Source organism: Sarcophilus harrisii, chromosome 6 (assembly GCF_902635505.1).
Source record: "Sarcophilus harrisii chromosome 6, mSarHar1.11, whole genome shotgun sequence".
Lineage (NCBI taxonomy): Eukaryota > Metazoa > Chordata > Mammalia > Dasyuromorphia > Dasyuridae > Sarcophilus > Sarcophilus harrisii.
Genome location: NC_045431.1, coordinates 50,666,876 through 50,685,894, shown reverse-complemented (window position 1 = coordinate 50,685,894; position 19,019 = coordinate 50,666,876). Strand labels below are relative to the sequence as shown.

General features: G+C 36.4%; 1 protein-coding gene across 4 annotated transcripts in view; it reads left to right on the top strand.

Moving 5' to 3' along the window:
- Positions 1 to 5,905: 5,905 nt before the first annotated feature.
- The window catches only part of CENPC (centromere protein C), a 53,833-nt gene continuing 40,719 nt past the window's right edge, over positions 5,906 to 19,019 (top strand). For 2 of the 4 annotated variants that reach the window (XM_031943946.1, XM_003773228.3), the window contains exons 1-7: positions 7,917 to 8,259; positions 8,783 to 8,829; positions 9,449 to 9,519; positions 10,248 to 10,345; positions 15,278 to 15,386; positions 15,994 to 16,288; positions 16,708 to 16,911. In XM_031943946.1, the coding sequence (XP_031799806.1) occupies positions 8,161 to 8,259; positions 8,783 to 8,829; positions 9,449 to 9,519; positions 10,248 to 10,345; positions 15,278 to 15,386; positions 15,994 to 16,288; positions 16,708 to 16,911 (923 nt within the window). In that variant the 5' untranslated portion in view covers positions 7,917 to 8,160. Of the gene's footprint in view, positions 6,563 to 7,914; positions 8,260 to 8,782; positions 8,830 to 9,448; positions 9,520 to 10,247; positions 10,346 to 15,277; positions 15,387 to 15,993; positions 16,289 to 16,707; positions 16,912 to 19,019 lie in introns of those variants that run through there. The other 2 variants (XM_031943947.1, XM_031943948.1) reach the window with 2 other exon arrangements.

The following is a 19,019-nucleotide window of genomic DNA, read 5'->3' as shown; positions in this document are numbered from 1 at the left end:
TTATAATTTCATCAGTGTAGGGAATGCTCCTTTACCTCTACACAATAGTATTTGCATTTTTTTTGGTGGTCCTTATCCCTAAACCTCTAACAAATCTCCAAAAAGACCATTGAACCTACATTTCAGTGAATTATTGCCATCTATTTGGTATCACAAATATATTTACCTGGCTGTTATAATTTTATAATTATTCAATATGAATCGAGTATTAACTAGGGAGAAATAATACTGTGTTGCAACAACCTTGTAAAAAAGTTTTAAAGAGTAACTATCTCCCAAACTTCAATTAATTAATAGTTTTCAACTCCCTCTTTAAGATGAATTTTTGCATGTCACAATTTTCTTTATTGTAAAAAGATATCTAGTTTCAAACAACAAAAACACACATATCCATAAATATGCATGCACATGAAAGCATGAACATACACCAGTGGTAATTGGATGGGAAAGCTAGAGTTGAATGAGATGTTAGAAGTCATCTAGTAGAATTTCATTTTACAGATGGAAAAATAGAGATCCCAAGTGGTTAAGTTGAGGAGAGAGTTTTGTTTTCTATATAATCTTTCAGACTTCTTTATATTTACAGAAGAGAATTCCTTTACCTTTTTGGTAATATAGGTCTGATATTTAAAGTTCTCTATTTTATATTTCCTTTTCAGTCTCCTGCATGATGGTATAACCTGTCATTTCCATGTCTTCTAAAGATCTGTTTAGCATGTAAACAGATATAGCTCCAGTTCTACAACTGTAATTCTAATTATTTTGAAGTGGTAATGGGGCATTTGATAAAGACAACCAAATTCTGTATAATGTATTGTTTACAAAGTTTCCTTTAGACAATAAAAGGAAACTTAATATTCCATTTGTTTAAAATTCTTGTTTCATTACTAATAAAACAAAACTTTAGCTTTTTTAGCATCTAAAATTATATATTATAGCACTGTAATCCCAAAAGATTTAGTCTAATACTACATTGTCATGTTGATGAAATTTTGTGTTGTCAAGCTCTATATGCCAGAGAAAGGTTTTGAATATGGTTAAACATATGGTTGAACAAAATCCATTAAAAATTATTTATTTAAAATAAAAAACTAAAGGTAATTTTTTAAAAAAATAGCTCATTTAAAAACTTAATCACCTTAGAGGAAAAAACTCTTCTCTGCCTTATCCCCTTCATGCAGTGTCATTGTCAAAGTCTTGACAAAGAGGGTCATAGGATTTTAATTTAAAAATAAAAGACAAATAGTTCTTAATCAGAAACTAAAGTTTTTGGATTTATCAAACATAGATTATTGTCATTGTCTATTGTGTCTTGCATACTTAATCTATTCCACTGATCCACTACTCTATTTCTTAGCCACTATCAAATGGTTTTGATGACTGGCATTTTATAGTATCATTTTAAGTCTGGTATGGCTAGGCTAAAAAATTCTCTTGATATTCTTGATTTTTTCTTTTCAGATGAATTTTATTTTTTTTTCTAGCCTTATAATTTTTGGCAGTTTGATTGGTATGACACTGAGTAAGTAATTAGTGTAGGTGGAACTGTCATTTTTTATTATTAAGTTTGAGCCAGCAATAGATATTTTCCAAATTGTTTAGATCTGGTTTTGTGTGAAAAATGTTTTGTAATTGTTCATATAGTTCCTGGGTATGTCTTAGCGGGTATTCTCCTAAACATTATATAGTCTACTATTATTTTAAATTTTAAATGAAATGGCTCTTTGTCTCAAGCTGCTGGGTTTTGTTGGTAATATCTAGAAATGCTGATAATATATGTGTATTTATTTTATATCCTGCAATGTTGCTTTTAATAAATAAATAAATTTAATAAATACAGTTAATTATTTCCAATAGTTTTTTAAATTAGTTCTCTTGGATTTTCTAAATATATCACCATATGATCTGTAAAGAGTGATACTTTTGTTTTATTGCCTATTCTAATTCCTTCAATTTCTTTTTCTTTTCTTGTAGCTTTCTAATTCATTTTATCCACTTCTATTTTAAATGTGAGCTTATCCAACTCACATTGTTATAATTACTAACTGTGCATTTCTCTCCATCCTATTATCTTCTGTTTATGTTTCTCTTTCTCTCTTTTAATCCTTTCCCTCTTTAGTAGCATGTTTTACTTCTGACCACTAACTCCCTTAATCAGTTTTGCCTTTTATTGAGCCACCACTATCTTATTCCCTTCCCTATCTATTTCTTTGTAGGCCAACGTTGGAATTTTTACAAAGTGTTAAGACATTGGAGTTGATAGAGACAATAGTTATCTAGTTTGGCATGGTTCAGTGTGATTGATTTGATTTTAGAAAGAGATATTTTGGGCCAGAACTTGAAACAAGGTACAACTGATGGGAACAGTGCTTGTGTTCACACCTTTAGAGAGCTCATAAGTATCTAAGTACTCAATGGAGTTCACATATTTGGGAGAATTCAGGGTTTAGAGATGTCCGAATTCATACTTCCCTTAAGGCCAGAAAGCACTCTGGGGGATAACCCAGAATCCCTCTCTCTCCAGAAGGCGGAGTTAACCTTTGAGAGATCACATATATATAGGAAGCTCTGAGAGCTGGGGTGGGGGAGGGGAGAGGAGTTTACTTGGAGTCAAAGAGGAGCACTCTGGGAGGAAGCCCACAAGCCCTATCTTCCAAGGCAAGAGATTCATTGCATCTTCCAACTTGGTGTTGGCTGGAGGCTGAAGAAAGCAGAGGCAGAAGCCAAGGACAAAGCTGCAAGAGCTCTTGGGAGAGATAGGTCTCTGAGCTAACCGGGCTATATTGAAGGACACAATAAAAGATCTGAATTTTTATCACATGACTGTGTTTTGGAAAAGAAACACCAACAGGCCAAGATAGATTTTTTTTTTTAAATTTAATAGCCTTTTATTTACAGGTTATATGTATGGGTAACTTTACAGCATTAACAATTGCCAAACCTCTTGTTCCAATTTTTCACCTCTTACCCCCCACCCCCTCCCCTAGATGGCAGGATGACCAGTAGATGTTAAATATATTAAAATATAAATTAGATACACAGTAAGTATTCATGACCAAACCGTTATTTTGCTGTACAAAAGAATCAGACTCTGAAATATTGTACAATTAGCTTGTGAAGAAATCAAAAATGCAGGTGGGCATAAATATAGGGATTGGGAATTCAATGTAATGGTTTTTAGTCATCTCCCAGAGTTCTTTTTCTGGGCGTAGCTGGTTCAGTTCATTACTGCTCCATTGGAAATGATTGGGTTGATCTCCTTGCTGAGGATGGCCAGGTCCATCAGAACTGGTCATCATATAGTATTGTTGTTGAAGTATATAATGATCTCCTGGTCCTGCCCAAGATAGATTTTTATACACACACACACACCACTCTTTGAACCTATTCAATTACATACCACTAAAATGGACAATCTAAATGAAATGGATGAGTATTTACAGAAATATAATTTGCCCATATTCACAGAAGAGGAAATAGAATATTCAAAGAATCCTGTCTTAGGAAAAACAATTGAAGATGCCATCAATGAGTTAGTTCTCTAAGAAAAAATCTTCAGGAAAAGTGAACTCTACCAAACATTTGAGGAAAAATAAACCCCAATACTATTAAAAAAAAAAAAAACTATTTGGGAAAAAAATATAGGAGTCCTACCAAATGGTTTTGAAACCTAACCCAGGAAGAATAAAACTGAGAAAAAAATAGGTCAATTTACTTAATGAGTACTGATGGAAAAAATTTAAATAAAATACTAGCAAGGAAAATACAGTAATATATCACAAAGGTCATACCATCACTATGACCAACTAAGATTTATAACAGGAATGCAAGGCTGGTTGAATATAGAGAAAACTATCAGCATTAATTGACTATATCAATAAGAAAAACAAGAAAAATCCCATGATCATATCAATAGATTCAGAAAAAAAAAACTTTTGACAAAACACAGCACCCATTCCTATTAAAAACACTAGCAAGCATAGGAATAAATGGAGCTTTTCCTAAAGTGATAAGTAGTATTTATCTAAAACTAAGAGCAAATATCACACATAATTGGGATAAACTATAGATGTTTTACTAGTAAGAGCAAAGCAAGAACATCCATTATCACTAATATGGTTAAATATTGTATTAGAAATGCTAGTCATATAAAACTATTTTTAGTCATAGAAAAATGCTTTAAATCACTATTGATCCGAGAAATGCAAATTAAGACAACTCTTAGGTACCAAGACATACTTCTCAGATTGGCTAAGATGTTAGGAAAAGATAATGATGATGCTGGAGATGTGGGAAAACTGGGACACTAATGCATTGTTGGTGGAGTTGTGAGTAGAGCCAACCATTCTGGAGAACAATTTGGAACTATGTTAAAAAAGTTATCAAACTGTGCACACCCAGCAGTGTTACTACTGAGTTTATATCCCAAAGAGATCTTAAAGGAGGGAAAATATCATTTTAAGTCTGGTATGGCTAGGCCACCTTTCTTTGCATTTAAAAGAAATTCTCTTGATATTCTTGACTTTTTCTTTTCAGATGAATTTTATTTTTTTCTAGCTTTATAAAGTAATTTTTGTTACTTTATATGTGCAAAACTGTTTGTGGCAGATCTTTTTTGTAGGAAACTGGAAACTGAGTAGATGCTCATCAATTGGAGAATGGCTGAATAAATTATGGTATGTGAATGTTATGGAATATTATTGTTCTATAAGAAACGACCACAGGATGATTTCAGAGAGGCCTAGAGAGACTTACATGAATTGATGCTGAGTGAAACGAGCAGAACCAGGAGTACACGGCTAACAAGACTATACAAAGATCAATTCTGATGGATGTGGCTCTTTTTGACAATGAAATGATTCAGGCCAGTTCCAATAGACTTGCGATGGAGAAAAACATCTGCACCCATAGAGAGGACAGTGGGTACTGAATATGGATCACAACAGAGTATTTTCAAATTTTTTTGTTGTTTTCTTGCATTTTGTTTTTTTTTTCTCATTTTTTTCCTTTTTCGTGATTTTTCTTGTGCAGCATAATTGTGGAAATACGTATAGTAGAACTGCACATGTTTAACATATATTGATAAGGGGAGGAGTTGGGGGAAGGGAAGGAAGTAAACAATTTTGGAACAGAAGGTTTTGCAAGGATGAATGCTGAAAACTATGCATGTGTTTTGAAAATTAAAAGGTTTTAATGTTTTAATGACCCCTGCTTTATAATATAGTTTAAGGTCTGGTACAGCTAGGCCACTTAATTTTTTTTTTTTTTTTTTTTAGAGACTAATTCAATAGTTTATTAAATGGAGATACTGGATCAAATGGATCTTGGTCCCAGGGCTGGACACCACTATCATCTCAAACAGTCCAGCCTAGGCCACTTCCCTTTGCATTTTTTTTTCTCCATTAATTCCCATACAGAGTGCTTTAAGAAAGAAGGCTGCACCCCGAGATGTAAGGGAAGGAAAGAGAAAAATTTGGAGCACAGTCTCAAAAATGAATGCTGATGACGATCTTTACATGTATTTGGGAAAATAAAATAATATTAAAAATTAAAAAAAAACAAACCCAACCCAAACTGTATTCTTTCATTCTACTTGACTACTTGTCCAAGCCTTATCCCGGACCAGGAAGAACATAGCCCCTGGAGGGGCTCTTTTGTTTTCAACGTGCGATTTCTCTTACACAAATGTTAATATGTGTATGCATATGTATATGATATGCAAATTAGCACACGCAATATATATAAACACATTCATATATGCAAACACACACGTGGGTATGGAACTTGAGAATATCCCCACGCCGCAGGCTGACCAGATCTCACTTTCAATTTCCGGTAACACATTTTCCCATTGGTCCGCACAGAATCCCTCCCGCGCCCTTTTCCCATCACTCCTCCCCGTCCGTTAATAGACACAAGCTCAGTTTCGCACACAGGTCTTCTCCCCGCAAACAACCCGGCGCACGCGCTCAGAACTCTTTATTGCTCTCCCTCCCGTACGCACTCTCACTCATTGAGCGGGAGGTCCACGCACGCCTCTCCCCAGCAGGCTTTCCAGCCGACAAGAAACAACAGAAACCCCAACGGTCACAGAGGGGAGGGGCGGGCCCGACTGAAGCAAAGCAGCCAATCGCAGCCTGGACGGCTGCCACTCGTTCCAATTACAACTCGGGTTCAGAGGAGTGGGTGTGGCGCGGGCTGGCCTCTCCTCTTTCCTCCGGGAGGAGGCGGGACGGAGGAGGAGTCTTTGGCCTCGGCCGTACGTTTCTTCCGTGACCGAGTCCGCTTCTGCGCATGTGCATGTTTTCAAATTTTTCCCTCCCTCCTTGCCGGGAACTTGCTGCCGAGGAGACCGCGGTGAGGATCCGGGGTTCTTGGGGACACCAGCCGGCGTGACTCGCTAGTCTACCGAGGGCATCCCGAAACCTGGGCCACCTGGGCCAGCGACCCGGCTTGAGCCGGCCAGCACCCTTCCCTCCGCCTGGGTGGCTCGGGTCCCCATCACGGACCCGGGCCGATGAGGCCGGGGAGCGGCGGTGTGGCCATGGCTTCCTCAGACCTGGTAAGTCGGGGGTTTGTGGCAGTTTAAAACGAATGGATTGTGGCCACGGGCGAGGAGGGGCGGGCCCAGCCCCCGAGGTTCTCCTCACCTCGTTTTCCTCCTGTTGGCCCGAGGGGCGGGCCTCAGGAGAGAGGTGCTGCTGTGGGCGGGCCTCAGGAGAGAGGTGCTGCTGTGGGCGGGCCTCAGGAGAGAGGTGCTGCTGTGGGCGGGCCTCAGGAGAGAGGTGCTGCTGTGGGCGGGCCCAAGGGCGCCGGACAGCTCGTCTGTCCCCCCCCACCCCCTCTAGCTACGCGGCACGGAAGCGGGAGGGAGCCCCCTTCCACCTGAGGGACCCCCGCCCGGAGCCGCCTGCTGCCACTCTCGGGGGCCGGAACGTGGCCGCGAGACTCCGTTTGCACTTTGCCTCGGGTGTACCCGGGGGCTCGTGCCTCCTCAGTTCAGTCTCCCCTTACACAGCGCCTGCTCGGGACTGGGTGCCCGCGGCGGGGAGGGGATCGAGGCGGACAAGTTACCGGTGCCCGCCGCAGCATTCATGGCATTATTTTGGAGGAAATGCTTCCGTTTTTGGATCCAGACTTGGTTACAATCTCGCGAGCTTTTATTAAGCGCTGCTTTGTGCCGGGCGCTGTGCCTCGGGGGTGCGGGAGCTTACCTTCCCGGAGGAGGGGGCGGGGCTGGAGACCATCTTCCTACGCCTCTGGGTCCGGGGGGAGGGACCTGCTGCTGAAGGGCGGATTGACGTTGGTCGGGCCAACTCCCCCTCCCCCCCTCCAGACCCCGGAGCTCGCGGCTCTAACGCTCCTCACCTGCCAGCCTCTCCCCCCATCCCCCCCGGTTCTCCAGTTAAGCCTTGATTTTTCCGGAACCCAGATTGCCCTGCCTTCTCACTTACCGGCTTCTCCCGTCATCTTACGGCTGGAGATGCCGTAGACGCCCTCATCTTATACTTAGGAAACGGGCTCAGAGGTTTAAGTGACTTTAAGGAAACTGAGGCTCAGAAGTTTAAGGGACTAAGGAAACTGAGGCTTGGAGGATATGCCAGGCTCGTAGGATATGTGACTTTAAGGAGACTGAGGCTCAAGAGAGGTTTAAGTGACATTAGCAAATGGGAAGAAGCTCAGATCTTCCAACTCCAAACTCAACACCTTCTCTTCTAGGCATCTTAAAACGCTTCCTCTTACCACCCTTTTCACCTTGCTCTCACCTTGCTCCCAGCCTTCATCACTGAATGAGTGCAGCCTCAGGGCCAGGTCTCCCACAACATCCAGGGCTATCTCCAGTCATCTTGATCTATATCTGGCCATTGGACTCAGATGGTTTTGGATAGGAAAGTGAGGCAGGTGACCTTGCCCAGCCCTGCCCCACCTAAATCCAGTTCACTTGCGTGTCCTGGCATCACCTCCCTAATGTCCTGGTCCTCTTCCAGAGCGAAGGACAAACAGCAGCCTTGGAATAATGGAAATCTTGTTGAATCCCTGTCTACTACTTTCCTCCACCAATACTGAGGCATGCTCCTTGTTTTTATTGATATTCCCCTCTTCTGTCTTCAGCAAGTCCAGCGACTCCATCCTCTATCAACCTAAACAATTAATTATTAAATGCCTCTGTTGATTATGTTAAGCACAGTTTTAGATTCTGCTTGCCTTCTATTGGAGAAAGAACATTTACACAACTTAGTAAAAACAATGTATTCAAAGGTAAATTACAGAGGGTTGGGGGAGGGGGGAAGGATCTCATATAGGAGGTAGTAGCATCTGGGTTGAACATTGAAGGTACCTAAGGACATCTGACTAATCACCTAAGGACATCTGACTAATCATCCTGAATTTTTTTGGTTGGATCATGTCCTGCCTCCATGTTATCTAAAACTGCCTTCAGCTCTCATCTTCTAATTCTCCTAATGACCTAATCAACTCCCACAGATTCAATTATCTCTATGCAGATGATTCCCAGATTTATATATTTTTGCTAATGATTTTTAAAAATTCATAGATTAAGAACCTCACTGGAATATGACTCCCAGGTAATATGGGAAGTTTATAGTTTGGGGATGGTTTGGGAAGTAATGAGGGTTTGGAAGAGAGCAGTGAGAAATTATGTCAGTTTGTCATGTGTGCTCAAGTTAAATAATATGTGCAATTCAGCTGTGTTTTTTTTTTTTTTTTAACATAATTCAAGTATTAAATCCAGGTAAATAATTGACTTTTTTTCTCCCTCTAGGATCACTTGAAAATTAGCTACAGAACAAGATTTTGCTGTACTTCAAGGTAATGTTTACAAAAGCTTTTAGAAACTTTTTATTAAATACTATTGGTTCCCTGTCAAATGCAAAATAAGACTGTTTCTTCCCCAAGAAGCTATATTCTAGTAGAATCTATTGGTAAGAACATTGGATTTGTAGTCATTGGGATCAGATGTGTATTTCAAATCAGCTATGGTCCTACTGTGTGATCACAGACAAAGCACGTAAATTCTGTTTTCATTTTATGATTTGTAAACTGAATAGGTTGGACTAGATAGTTTCTAAAAACCCATCCAATTATTATAAGTCTGATTTGGGGACTATTTTAGTTATTTTAAATAAAAGTTTTAGTAAATTATAGCAATATTTTCCTCTAATGACATGAGTCTATTTGGTCCTTCACTCAAATAATATTATAATATTTATATCTGGTTTTAGTACTTCAGATACTGAACTTTATATTTTGAAGCACTTTTATCAGGCATTCATAAAGTATGCCAATGTCTTCCTAATTGAATGTAAGAATTTTAAAGTAAAGCAGAGATTACAAATGACAATTTAAGTGTCTTAAGCATTTAGTGAAAATAGACTTTTTTTTTGACGTTTTGTTGCCCTCTCCTCTTAACTCTTTTCTTTTATTGTAGGGTTCCTGATACTGATCTATGGCAAGGCCAGAACATACTGGAAAACATACAAGACTGTTTTGAAGAAAAAAGTAAGCCCATATTTTTAATTTTTGTGTGGAGATAGCTGGAGCAAATGAAGACTGAGATTATTTTAATGTTAAAAATAAAATGTTTAAATGAACAAAATTGTAAAAAAAAAAAAAAAAAAAAGTTTATCTGAAATGCCTCATTCATTTTGGCAATTTGATTGTACTTTTTACTCAGTGAATGGAGATAATTTTTGTACTTGTATTTCCTATACAAGTACTTAATCTAAGCATTGGGAAACTTTTGAAAAGTTAAGATGATACAGTAAGACTGTTGGGGAAAAAAGGAATAAAAAATCTATTTTTAAAGCTAACAAAAGAAATCTCTCTTCTATCACAAGCTATCTCCTCTGCTACCTTTCTCATCCCAATCCTTTCACCATATCCAACATAAAGGAAAAGTGTGACAACATAAATTAATTTTTTTCCTTTGGAGAGGTGTATTAAAAATCATAACAATATGTCTGGTAGCTATCAAAAAACTTTACATGTAGCTTTTTAGTGCTTTTTATATATGTTTACATTGGATTTACATAGTCTGGTTGTATGTGCAAACCTTTACAACAGTATTTAATTAAGCCCTGGGATTTACTTTATTTTTAGCTCATACAGAGATGGCTGGTTTTGGTGAAAAATTATTTGAAGTGTTTCAAAAAGGCCTTTGCATTTTGATCATTTACATGGTATTTTAAATTCTAAATTTTAGACTTTTTATTTATTTATTTTTTTAGGTTCTGATACTGGCTTTAGCACAAATCCTGGAAGTCCAACTCTTTGTTCAACTCCTTGCAAATTAAAAAATGATTCTTATTCATCACCAAATAAAGAAGTAAGTTTAAAAGGTAGTGGTTAGTATTAATTTTAAGAAATGGAATTTATGCTCTAGCAAAATTATAAGGCTTAATTTTTGCAAAATTACTGTGGTTTTTCCACTGACTTCAGATTAACGTTCTGTATATTTTATGATGGTACAGAAGTAAGCAAATTCTGTGTGTTTTAGTTATACATTATATACCTGGAAATTTTATGAGACATAAGAGAGCTCATAGTGAGAACATATATCTTTTTTAGAAGAATTGGGAGGGGAACTGTTGATGATATGTCAGGGCTATAGACCAGGGGTTCTCAAACTTTTTAAATAGGGGGCCAGTTCACTGTCCCTCAGACGGTTGGAGAGCCGGACTGTAGTAAAAACAAAAACTATGAACAAATTCCTATGCACGCTGCATATATCTTATTTTGAAATGAAGAAACAAAACGGGAACAAATACAATATTTAAAATGAAGTTAAATCAACAAACTTACTAGTATTTCAATGAGAACGATGGACCTGCTTTTGGCTAATGAGACAGTCAATGTCTGGTTCCGTATTTGTCACTGCTAGTCGTAACAAGTGATGCAAGTGTGCATCCATAGTCTTGATCTGGTTGGAGATTTCAAATGTTTCATTCAAGAAAAAAGTCTGTTCACAGACATAAGTGCTGCCAAAGATGGTTGCCATTTTGAGAGCATAGTTCCTGAGATGAGGATATGTCTCAGAGGGGAGAGAAGCATAGAAATTATGAAGGCTGCTTGACTTGAATGCGTCTTTTCAGAGAGTCACAATTCTTCAGTTCAGCCAGTTCCATTTGGTAAATTGTATCCACATTTTCAATGTCAGTAGAAAATGGATTACGGAAAAGCTGTATGTCCTGTTCATGGAGATGAAGCTCTTTAAATCTAAATTGGAATTCCTTTTGCAGTTTTTCCAGTGAATCCACACATGTTTTGTTTGGGAATGCAGTCAGCGGTTTTTCCGCTAACAGATTTTGAGTTGTGGGGAGATGGCAGAAGTTTTCCTCCTTCATTTGTTTGATGAGGATGCCTAATTTTACTTCAAATGCTTTGACATGTGATTGCATATCACAGATGAGCTTCCCCTTTCCTTGAAGTTGCATATTGAAATTGTTGAGTAGCTCTGTTCCATCTGTCAGAAAGGCAAAGTGCCATTTACGTTCTGCATCGTTGAGCTCTGGTACTTCTTTGTTTTTTGAAAGCAGAAAAGTTGTAATCTGTGGAAGTAAGTTATAGAAACGTTTCAAAACTCTCCCTCGACTCAGCCAATGGACTTCTATGTGATATAGAACATCTTGATACTCAACATTTAGCTCAGACAGAAATTCCTGAAATTGTCTGTGATTTAGTGCATTACTCTAATGAAGTTAAAGATACCACAATTTTCATAACAGAGTCCCACGTCAGTGACTGTACTACACAGAACTTGTTGGTGAATGAGGCAGTGTGTGGCTATTGGATGAGAATGGTTATGTTTGTCCATCTTTTGGTTAATGCAAGCAATTATTCCTTTCTTAGACCCCACCATGCTAGGAGCACCATCAGTTGTCATTCTGGCTAGTTTAGTTCAGTCCAACTCCAAGCCATTCGTAGTTTGGCAAACCTTTTCATAGATATCCTCTCCTGTAGTTGTTCCTTTGATGCTTTGCAGTGCAGCAAGCTCTTCTATGACTTCAAAATAATCATTCGTCCCACGAATAAAAATTAGAAGTTGTGCAGAATCACGAACATCATTGCTTTCGTCGAGTGCCAAGGAAAAATATGAAATTTTTTTTATGGAGTTTTGCAAAATGCTGATGCAGATTGTCTCCCATTTCTTCAATCCTCTGTGTAATTGTAGGTCCTGAAAGACTCGCTGTACTAAATAAATAAATCAGCCTTCTCTGGACACATCTCTTGACAACAGTAAAAAGGCATTCTTTAACAAATTCTCCCTTCACGAATGGTCTGCCAGTGTGTGCTATTAGCTTGGCAACTTGAAAACTTGCTCGCAGTGATGAAATATTTAGCTACTTCTGCTTCACAAAAATATCTTGCTGAGTTGCCAGTGTATTTTTCAGTTTTAACATTTTATCTTTTCTCACTTCTCCAACCAATCATATTTATCTTTATGTTGAGTTGCATAGTGTTGACACAAATTATATTCTTTGAACACAGACACTATATTCTGGCATATCAGACATACAGCTCTTTCCTTGTACGGAATAAAAAAGTAATCATAAGTCCACTGTTCTTTGAATATCCTACACTCCGAATCAATTTTTCTTTTTCTTGACATCATTATTTCTTGGGGATTCCAAATTGCTATTAGTAAAATACCTATATATATATATATATATATATATATATATATACACACACATACACACACACACACACACACACACACACACACACACATACAGAGTGCTACAAAAACAATATACCAGCAATAACTTTGCCCACACAGAGACATACAGACTGCAATGTCCAACTTTCTCCAAGCTGCCTCTGCACTGTGATGCCTCCGTTTCTCCGCACTCTCTCTCCCGCTCTTCACGCTCCCGCTTCCAACCTTCACTGCTGCAGTGAATTCCCTCTGCAGCGGCTGTGACATGCGCAACATGCACTGTACATTCCTGCACCTGTCTGTTGTAGTAGCTGCCATTACTGTACAAGGCCACGGGCCGTCAGTTCTCTGTCTTCTGCATCTCTCTCCCTTCCCCACACCGCACACCCTGGCCTAGGAACTCGCCTCACCTTGTTATCGCCTCACACTCTGTCTCCGCAGCCTCAGCCCAGTGCCGGAAGTGTGCGTTGCTAAATCAAGTTTAGGTCAAAACACTTCCAGTCTGATTTTGCCATAACCCAGCCGGCTGCATAAACATCCTCAGCAGGTTCCATCTGGCCTGCAGGCCGTAGTTTGAGGACCCCTGCTATAGACAGTTTTCAGACCAACCAATATGCTGATTGTTGTGACTGTGCTACTAAAAATCAGCTTAATATATTATAAGTTAATTTCCATTTTTTAAAATGTTATCTTTTTTTTTCTTTTTTCACGCCCTCTCCTGGAAAAACTGTCCCATTGAAATAGCAATTTTTAAAAAGTTAAAAAGAAAAGGCAGAAAAAAAATTAATTTCAAAAACCACAATCTTACATAGGCAAATGTTGCATGATTGTAGACCTCTTCCTCTGCAAAAGAGTTGGGGGGAGGCCTTCTCACATCTCTTCTTTCAGAACATGGTTATTAATTGTAATTTTGCAGTTTTTTAGATTTTTTTTGTGTTTCTTTGCATTTACATTGCAATTAGTTCTGTAGTTTTGTATCATGTGTTTTCTTGTTTTACATTTCTTACAGTTTGCTTATATTCTATCCCCTTCAAGTTCCATAATTTGTTTTGCCATTCCTTACTTGATAAAAGTAGTCCTATAATAATTAATTTTTTTTAATTTCTTTTTTTCTTGATTTTATTTAAAATTTTTTTTCTTTTTTTCTTTCTTTCATTTCTTTGTTTCTTTAAGAAACATTTTAATTGTCTATATAACTGTTTTCTGTGCTTTGATAGATTGATGTGAATGTAATGCATTTTGTAGTTAATTTGAATGTTTTCCCTTTTTATGCCTATTAGATTTTATTCTTGTTATATAAAATGCACAGTAAGGAAGTGTTTGTGAAGCTGTGAGTTGTTAGTGGTTCTCAAAGGCAATTTTGATGTCATTATACTTGTGTATATCCTTTAATACAGCTATACCCTAACTAGTCCTATACTGCAAAGAGATAAAAAGGGAAAGGCACCTATATGTACAAAACATTTATAGCAGCTTTTTTTGTAATGACAATTGAAGTGGAGATTTAATGGAATGGCAGGCAAATTGTAATATATGAATGTAATGCAATACTGCTGTGCCATAAGAATTGATATGAAAAAGTATGTAGAACAAGGAGAATAATTTATAGAATAATGCTGAAAAAATAAGCTTTGAAAAACTTAAAAATTCATGTTACTACAGTGAGCAACCACATTTTTAGAAAACCATCGATGAAGTATGATACCCACTTTCAAAACAGTAGTGTAGGATACAAATTGAGAAATAAATAAATTCTTGGATGTGACCACTTAAGGGAATTTTTGATGGTGAATACTTGTTAAAAGATTTTGTTTTCTTTCCTTCTTTTCCTCCTTTTCTCCCTCCCTCCATTTCTCCTTCTTTCCCTCTCTCTTCCTTCCTTTTCCCTTTCTCTCTCCCTTTTTAAATTTTCTTTCTTTCCCTTCATTTCATGTGTGATAGGATTCGAAAGTAAATGGCTAATTGGAAAAAAAATTTTTTTAGATGCAAGCTATACTTAAGAGTTTTGGAGATAGAGAAATGATCATCTTTCCCTCCCCTCCCTCTTTCTGTAATAAAATTAAATTAACTTTAAAAAATTTTTTTTTCTTTTGGTATTAAGTATAGGATAAAAACCGTAAATTTAAGTCTTCTAATATTTGTGTGTAGGAGTCAACAAATGAGAAGGCATGGATAGTCAGTTTGTTTTGGGGGGAAATTCCATATAATGGAACTTTACAGTTGATTGCCATATAAACCATTTATTATATATATAAAAAATGAAGAATTGTTATATTTCACCTTTTTCTTCTTTTTCATCATTGTTTATGTATTTAATAAGTTAGCATTTTAGGATAAATTAACATTTAAGAGTCTTTTCTGAAATCAATCTCATCATTTCATATAGAAAATGATATTCTATTACATTCATCTCCCACAATTTATTTGCCCATTCCCAAACTGATGGACATCCACTCCACACCTATTCCTTGTCACTACAAAAAAGGTAGCAGTCAATTAATTTGGTCAAAATTGGCCATTTAGTTTAGATTTTAAATATTGTTTTGCAATATAGTGAAATTTTCTTTCTTTTTCTTTTTTTTTCCTGTTCCTACTCAGGACCAAATATCACCTTCAAAGTCTAATAGGATTTCTTCAGTGAAAAAAAATACTTCACCTTTTTCACAGCAACCTGCTATATTACAAAATCAGACAAATAGCAGTTCAGGTTGGTAATAATTATATGTATGGGGATATTATTTGAAAGAAACACTGAATTCAGATTGATTCTAGGCAACTTTAGAAGCCCAAGTTATTTTTATTTTAGATTCCAGATCTTCCTTTAAAACCTCTTATGCCCTCTTACCATCTCCTTTACTCCTTGTTCCATTTTTTGCTCTTGGGTGATGATTAATCTGCAAAAGTATTGATGCTTTTAAAGCATCTTAAAAGAATTTTGGGATCCTGTCCTGTTTTTTCTCCTTTTTTGTAACCTTTTGTATCCTGAACAAAAAGTTTAAGGATCATTTCTTTTGGAGTCCTCTGCAGAGATGGGTTCATCTAGACTTCAATTTTGTTAAGTTTTAAAGGAAAATAGAGAGGTTAACTTATGGATAGTCATTTTTTGTAAGTAAGTAAATAAGAAAATAAAAAACTAGCATTCTCCCTCTAAAAAGATCCTAGCCCAGGACTTAAACTTGAATGCTTTATGGGTAAATTCTTAAAAAGTAGTCAAAACTCAAAAGATGAGTCTTGAAATTATTTCTGGGTTAGTGAGTTGTGTTTATTTTTTTTGTAATATGAAAATTTTTTCTTACTTGATAATTTTTTCTTAGCCCTGCATCCTGAAATTACTCAGAAATTTTCACAAGGTGATTTAATTGGTTTGAGGAATACACCAAATTTAAGATATTCGAGTGGAGCTGAAGAACGTAATAAAATTCCTAATGAAGTTGTGGAAGAATTTTACTTAACAGTTGGATCACCTGGTCTTTTGGCTAAGGAAACAGAGATATTACCATTACCTCAGCAAGCTATTCCTACTACACAAGATAGACGGAGCCGTGTGTTTGGGAATTCAGTCATCCAGCAATCTTTGCTTCCCAAATCGAGTCTTAAAACTAAAAAGAGGTAATTTTTTTATACTTCTCAAATGATGACATTTTTGTTTTCACATTTTGCTTTTAGTAATAAAAGATTTTGAGGAAGAAAACTATACTTTTTTATTAGCATTTCACTTAAAGCACTACAGTAGGAAGAAAGAATGAGACTTGGATGAAAGTAGAGTTTAAAGTTGTGATAGAAAGGAAAAGAATTGTGATATTCTTATTGCATGTATTACACCAAAGCTTGAAAATTAAAAAAAAAAATAGTATTTCAATTAGTAATCGGATTACAGAGTTGTATAGAAAATCTTTTTAAGTATTCAGAGAAATTCTGAAATCAAATTTGATTACCAAAAAATTTTTGATTTTGAATATTCACATGGACACATGTATTTCACAAGTTATATACACATATCCATTTAATTTTTTTTGTGTAATCTGTAGCTTAAATTCTGAAGATATAGTGGTTTGGTCTGCTGTGAAGAAAGCAGATAAAGGTGTTAAAGAATCAGAAAGACAACAAAAGAGGAGACAGTCAGAATCTTCTGAGCAAACAATACAAGATCCCAAAGAGAAAATTCCACCGAAAACTGACACAGATTTTTCAACGTTACTTTTACAAGCAGCTAAAAGTAATTATAGAAACAGGTGAGTTAATAATTATATGAATTGAAATGAAAAATAAATATTTTTATTTAAAATTCTATAATAAGCATTAGAAATTTACAATTTTCATCTAAAATTGGAAAATATATATATATTTATTCAGGGAAGCATTAATTTAATATAAAAAATTCAATGTAAATTTTGCTTTGGGGACATGAGGTCTTTTTACTCAGAAGTCTGCACAATTCCTTTATGAAAGACATATTAAGTATGAGGCAATTCTTCCTTTAAGTAATTTGCAGTCTTTATGGGGTAATAAGATGTTCTTAAGAGCAATATTAAGAACAGCTTTGTGCAAAGAAGTCATTTTGAAAATACACAAATTAACTACAAAGGATATATGAAGGAAGACTGTATCCAGAGAAAGAACACACACACACACACACTTTTGTGTCTAATTGTAGTCATGTTTAGGGTATCAGAAGGAAAAAAAAATGTGCATGATAATGTTTATATATTGTAAATGAATAACAAGTTGATTAGAATAGTTGTTGCAGTTTCATGTGCAGTCATTTAAAAATTTTTAAAATTATACTATGTTTTAGGAATGCTTGCGTTATTCCATAAATTAAATATAAAATAAATTTTAAAAAATTTGTAGAATACCATTTAGAACATTGGAAATACTAAGAAAATTTCTACAGTCAGATGAAAGGGGATATTTTAATTTATGAAGGGGAAGATTATTAAAGGTTTCATAGAAGTGGTGGCATTTGAGTTGGACCTTGAAGACTGGTAGAGTGTACCTAGGCAGAATTGAGGATATGTTTTAAAAATTCTTTAAACTAGAGATAGAGGAAAAGTATCTTTCTGACTACTCTTTGGATATCAGAGGCTGGAGGTGAGATATGGAAGTAAAACTAACTGCATTTTTCAATGTAGTCATGAAATGCTCCTTTTATTAACTAGTCTATTAGTTCCATTGTGCTACTTTTCTGTGAAAAAAAACAAACCCTTTCATTTTCAGTTGCTTATAACAAAGACTTTTCCTTACTTTATCCAATACAACCAGTCTAACTTTTATTTACCTTTATACCATATAACACCAAATCCTTTGTAGTTATTTTGCTGTGAGAATTTTCTGACTTTTGCTTCTAATGTTGTCTTGATTTCCTTAGAGTCATTGCCTCTGGGCCAGGCTCTTCTTTCCTTGCTTCACTCTGCTTTTGTATGGGATGATTGGCCCTGCTTGATCTGGGCCATGGGGTGCTGGAGCCTACCTTTAGTCTCTGGATGGTATCTTTGTTGAATTGTCATAATTTTTAGTTTCTGTTGAGACTTCCAGATCCTCTATGACTTTTGAGGACAAAGTTTTATCTCAGAGCCTCAAAGTTTCGGAGGACCTAGACTTGTTACTGGCTCTATTGATCACTTCAAGTGACTATTATATGAATTTTCAATTAATCATAAAAGCCCTTGGCTCTTTTTATTTTAATTTAAGCATTTGCTTTCTCTCCTTCCTTGCCCTTGTGGAAGGACCGGGTAAAGAAAACTTCTGTAATCTATATTCATTGTGAGGCCAGACAAACCACATTGCCCATGTCCAAAAATGTATATTTCAGTCTACAAGTTGAGTCCATCGCCTTTTTGTTAGGAGGTGTCAAGCATTTTTTTCATTATTTCTCTTCTAGGATTGCGGTTGGCCATTACATTGTTCCACAATTTGTCATAATTTGCCATAGTGTTGTTATATAAATTGTTCTCCTGTTTTTGCTCACTTTGTTCACTTCACTGCATCAGTTCTTTAATTCCCTCTTGGTTTTCTCTGAAACCTATTTTCATTGTCATAGTAGTAGTATATTACATTCATATTCCATAATTTGTCCAGCTGTTCTCCAATTGATGACCAGCATAATTTGTATTTCTTGGGCCACTACAAAAAAAAAAAAAAAAAAAAAAAAAAAAAGTTGCTCTAAATATGTTAGTTTTCCTTTTCCTCTTACTATGTGACCTAATTGATAGAGTTCTGGACTTAAAATCAGGAATGAGTTCAGTTTTTAGATCATACTTGTTAGCTGTGTGATTTTGGACAAGTCTTTTAATCTTTTCAGAATCAGTTTCTTCATTTGTAAAATGGAATTAAGCACCTT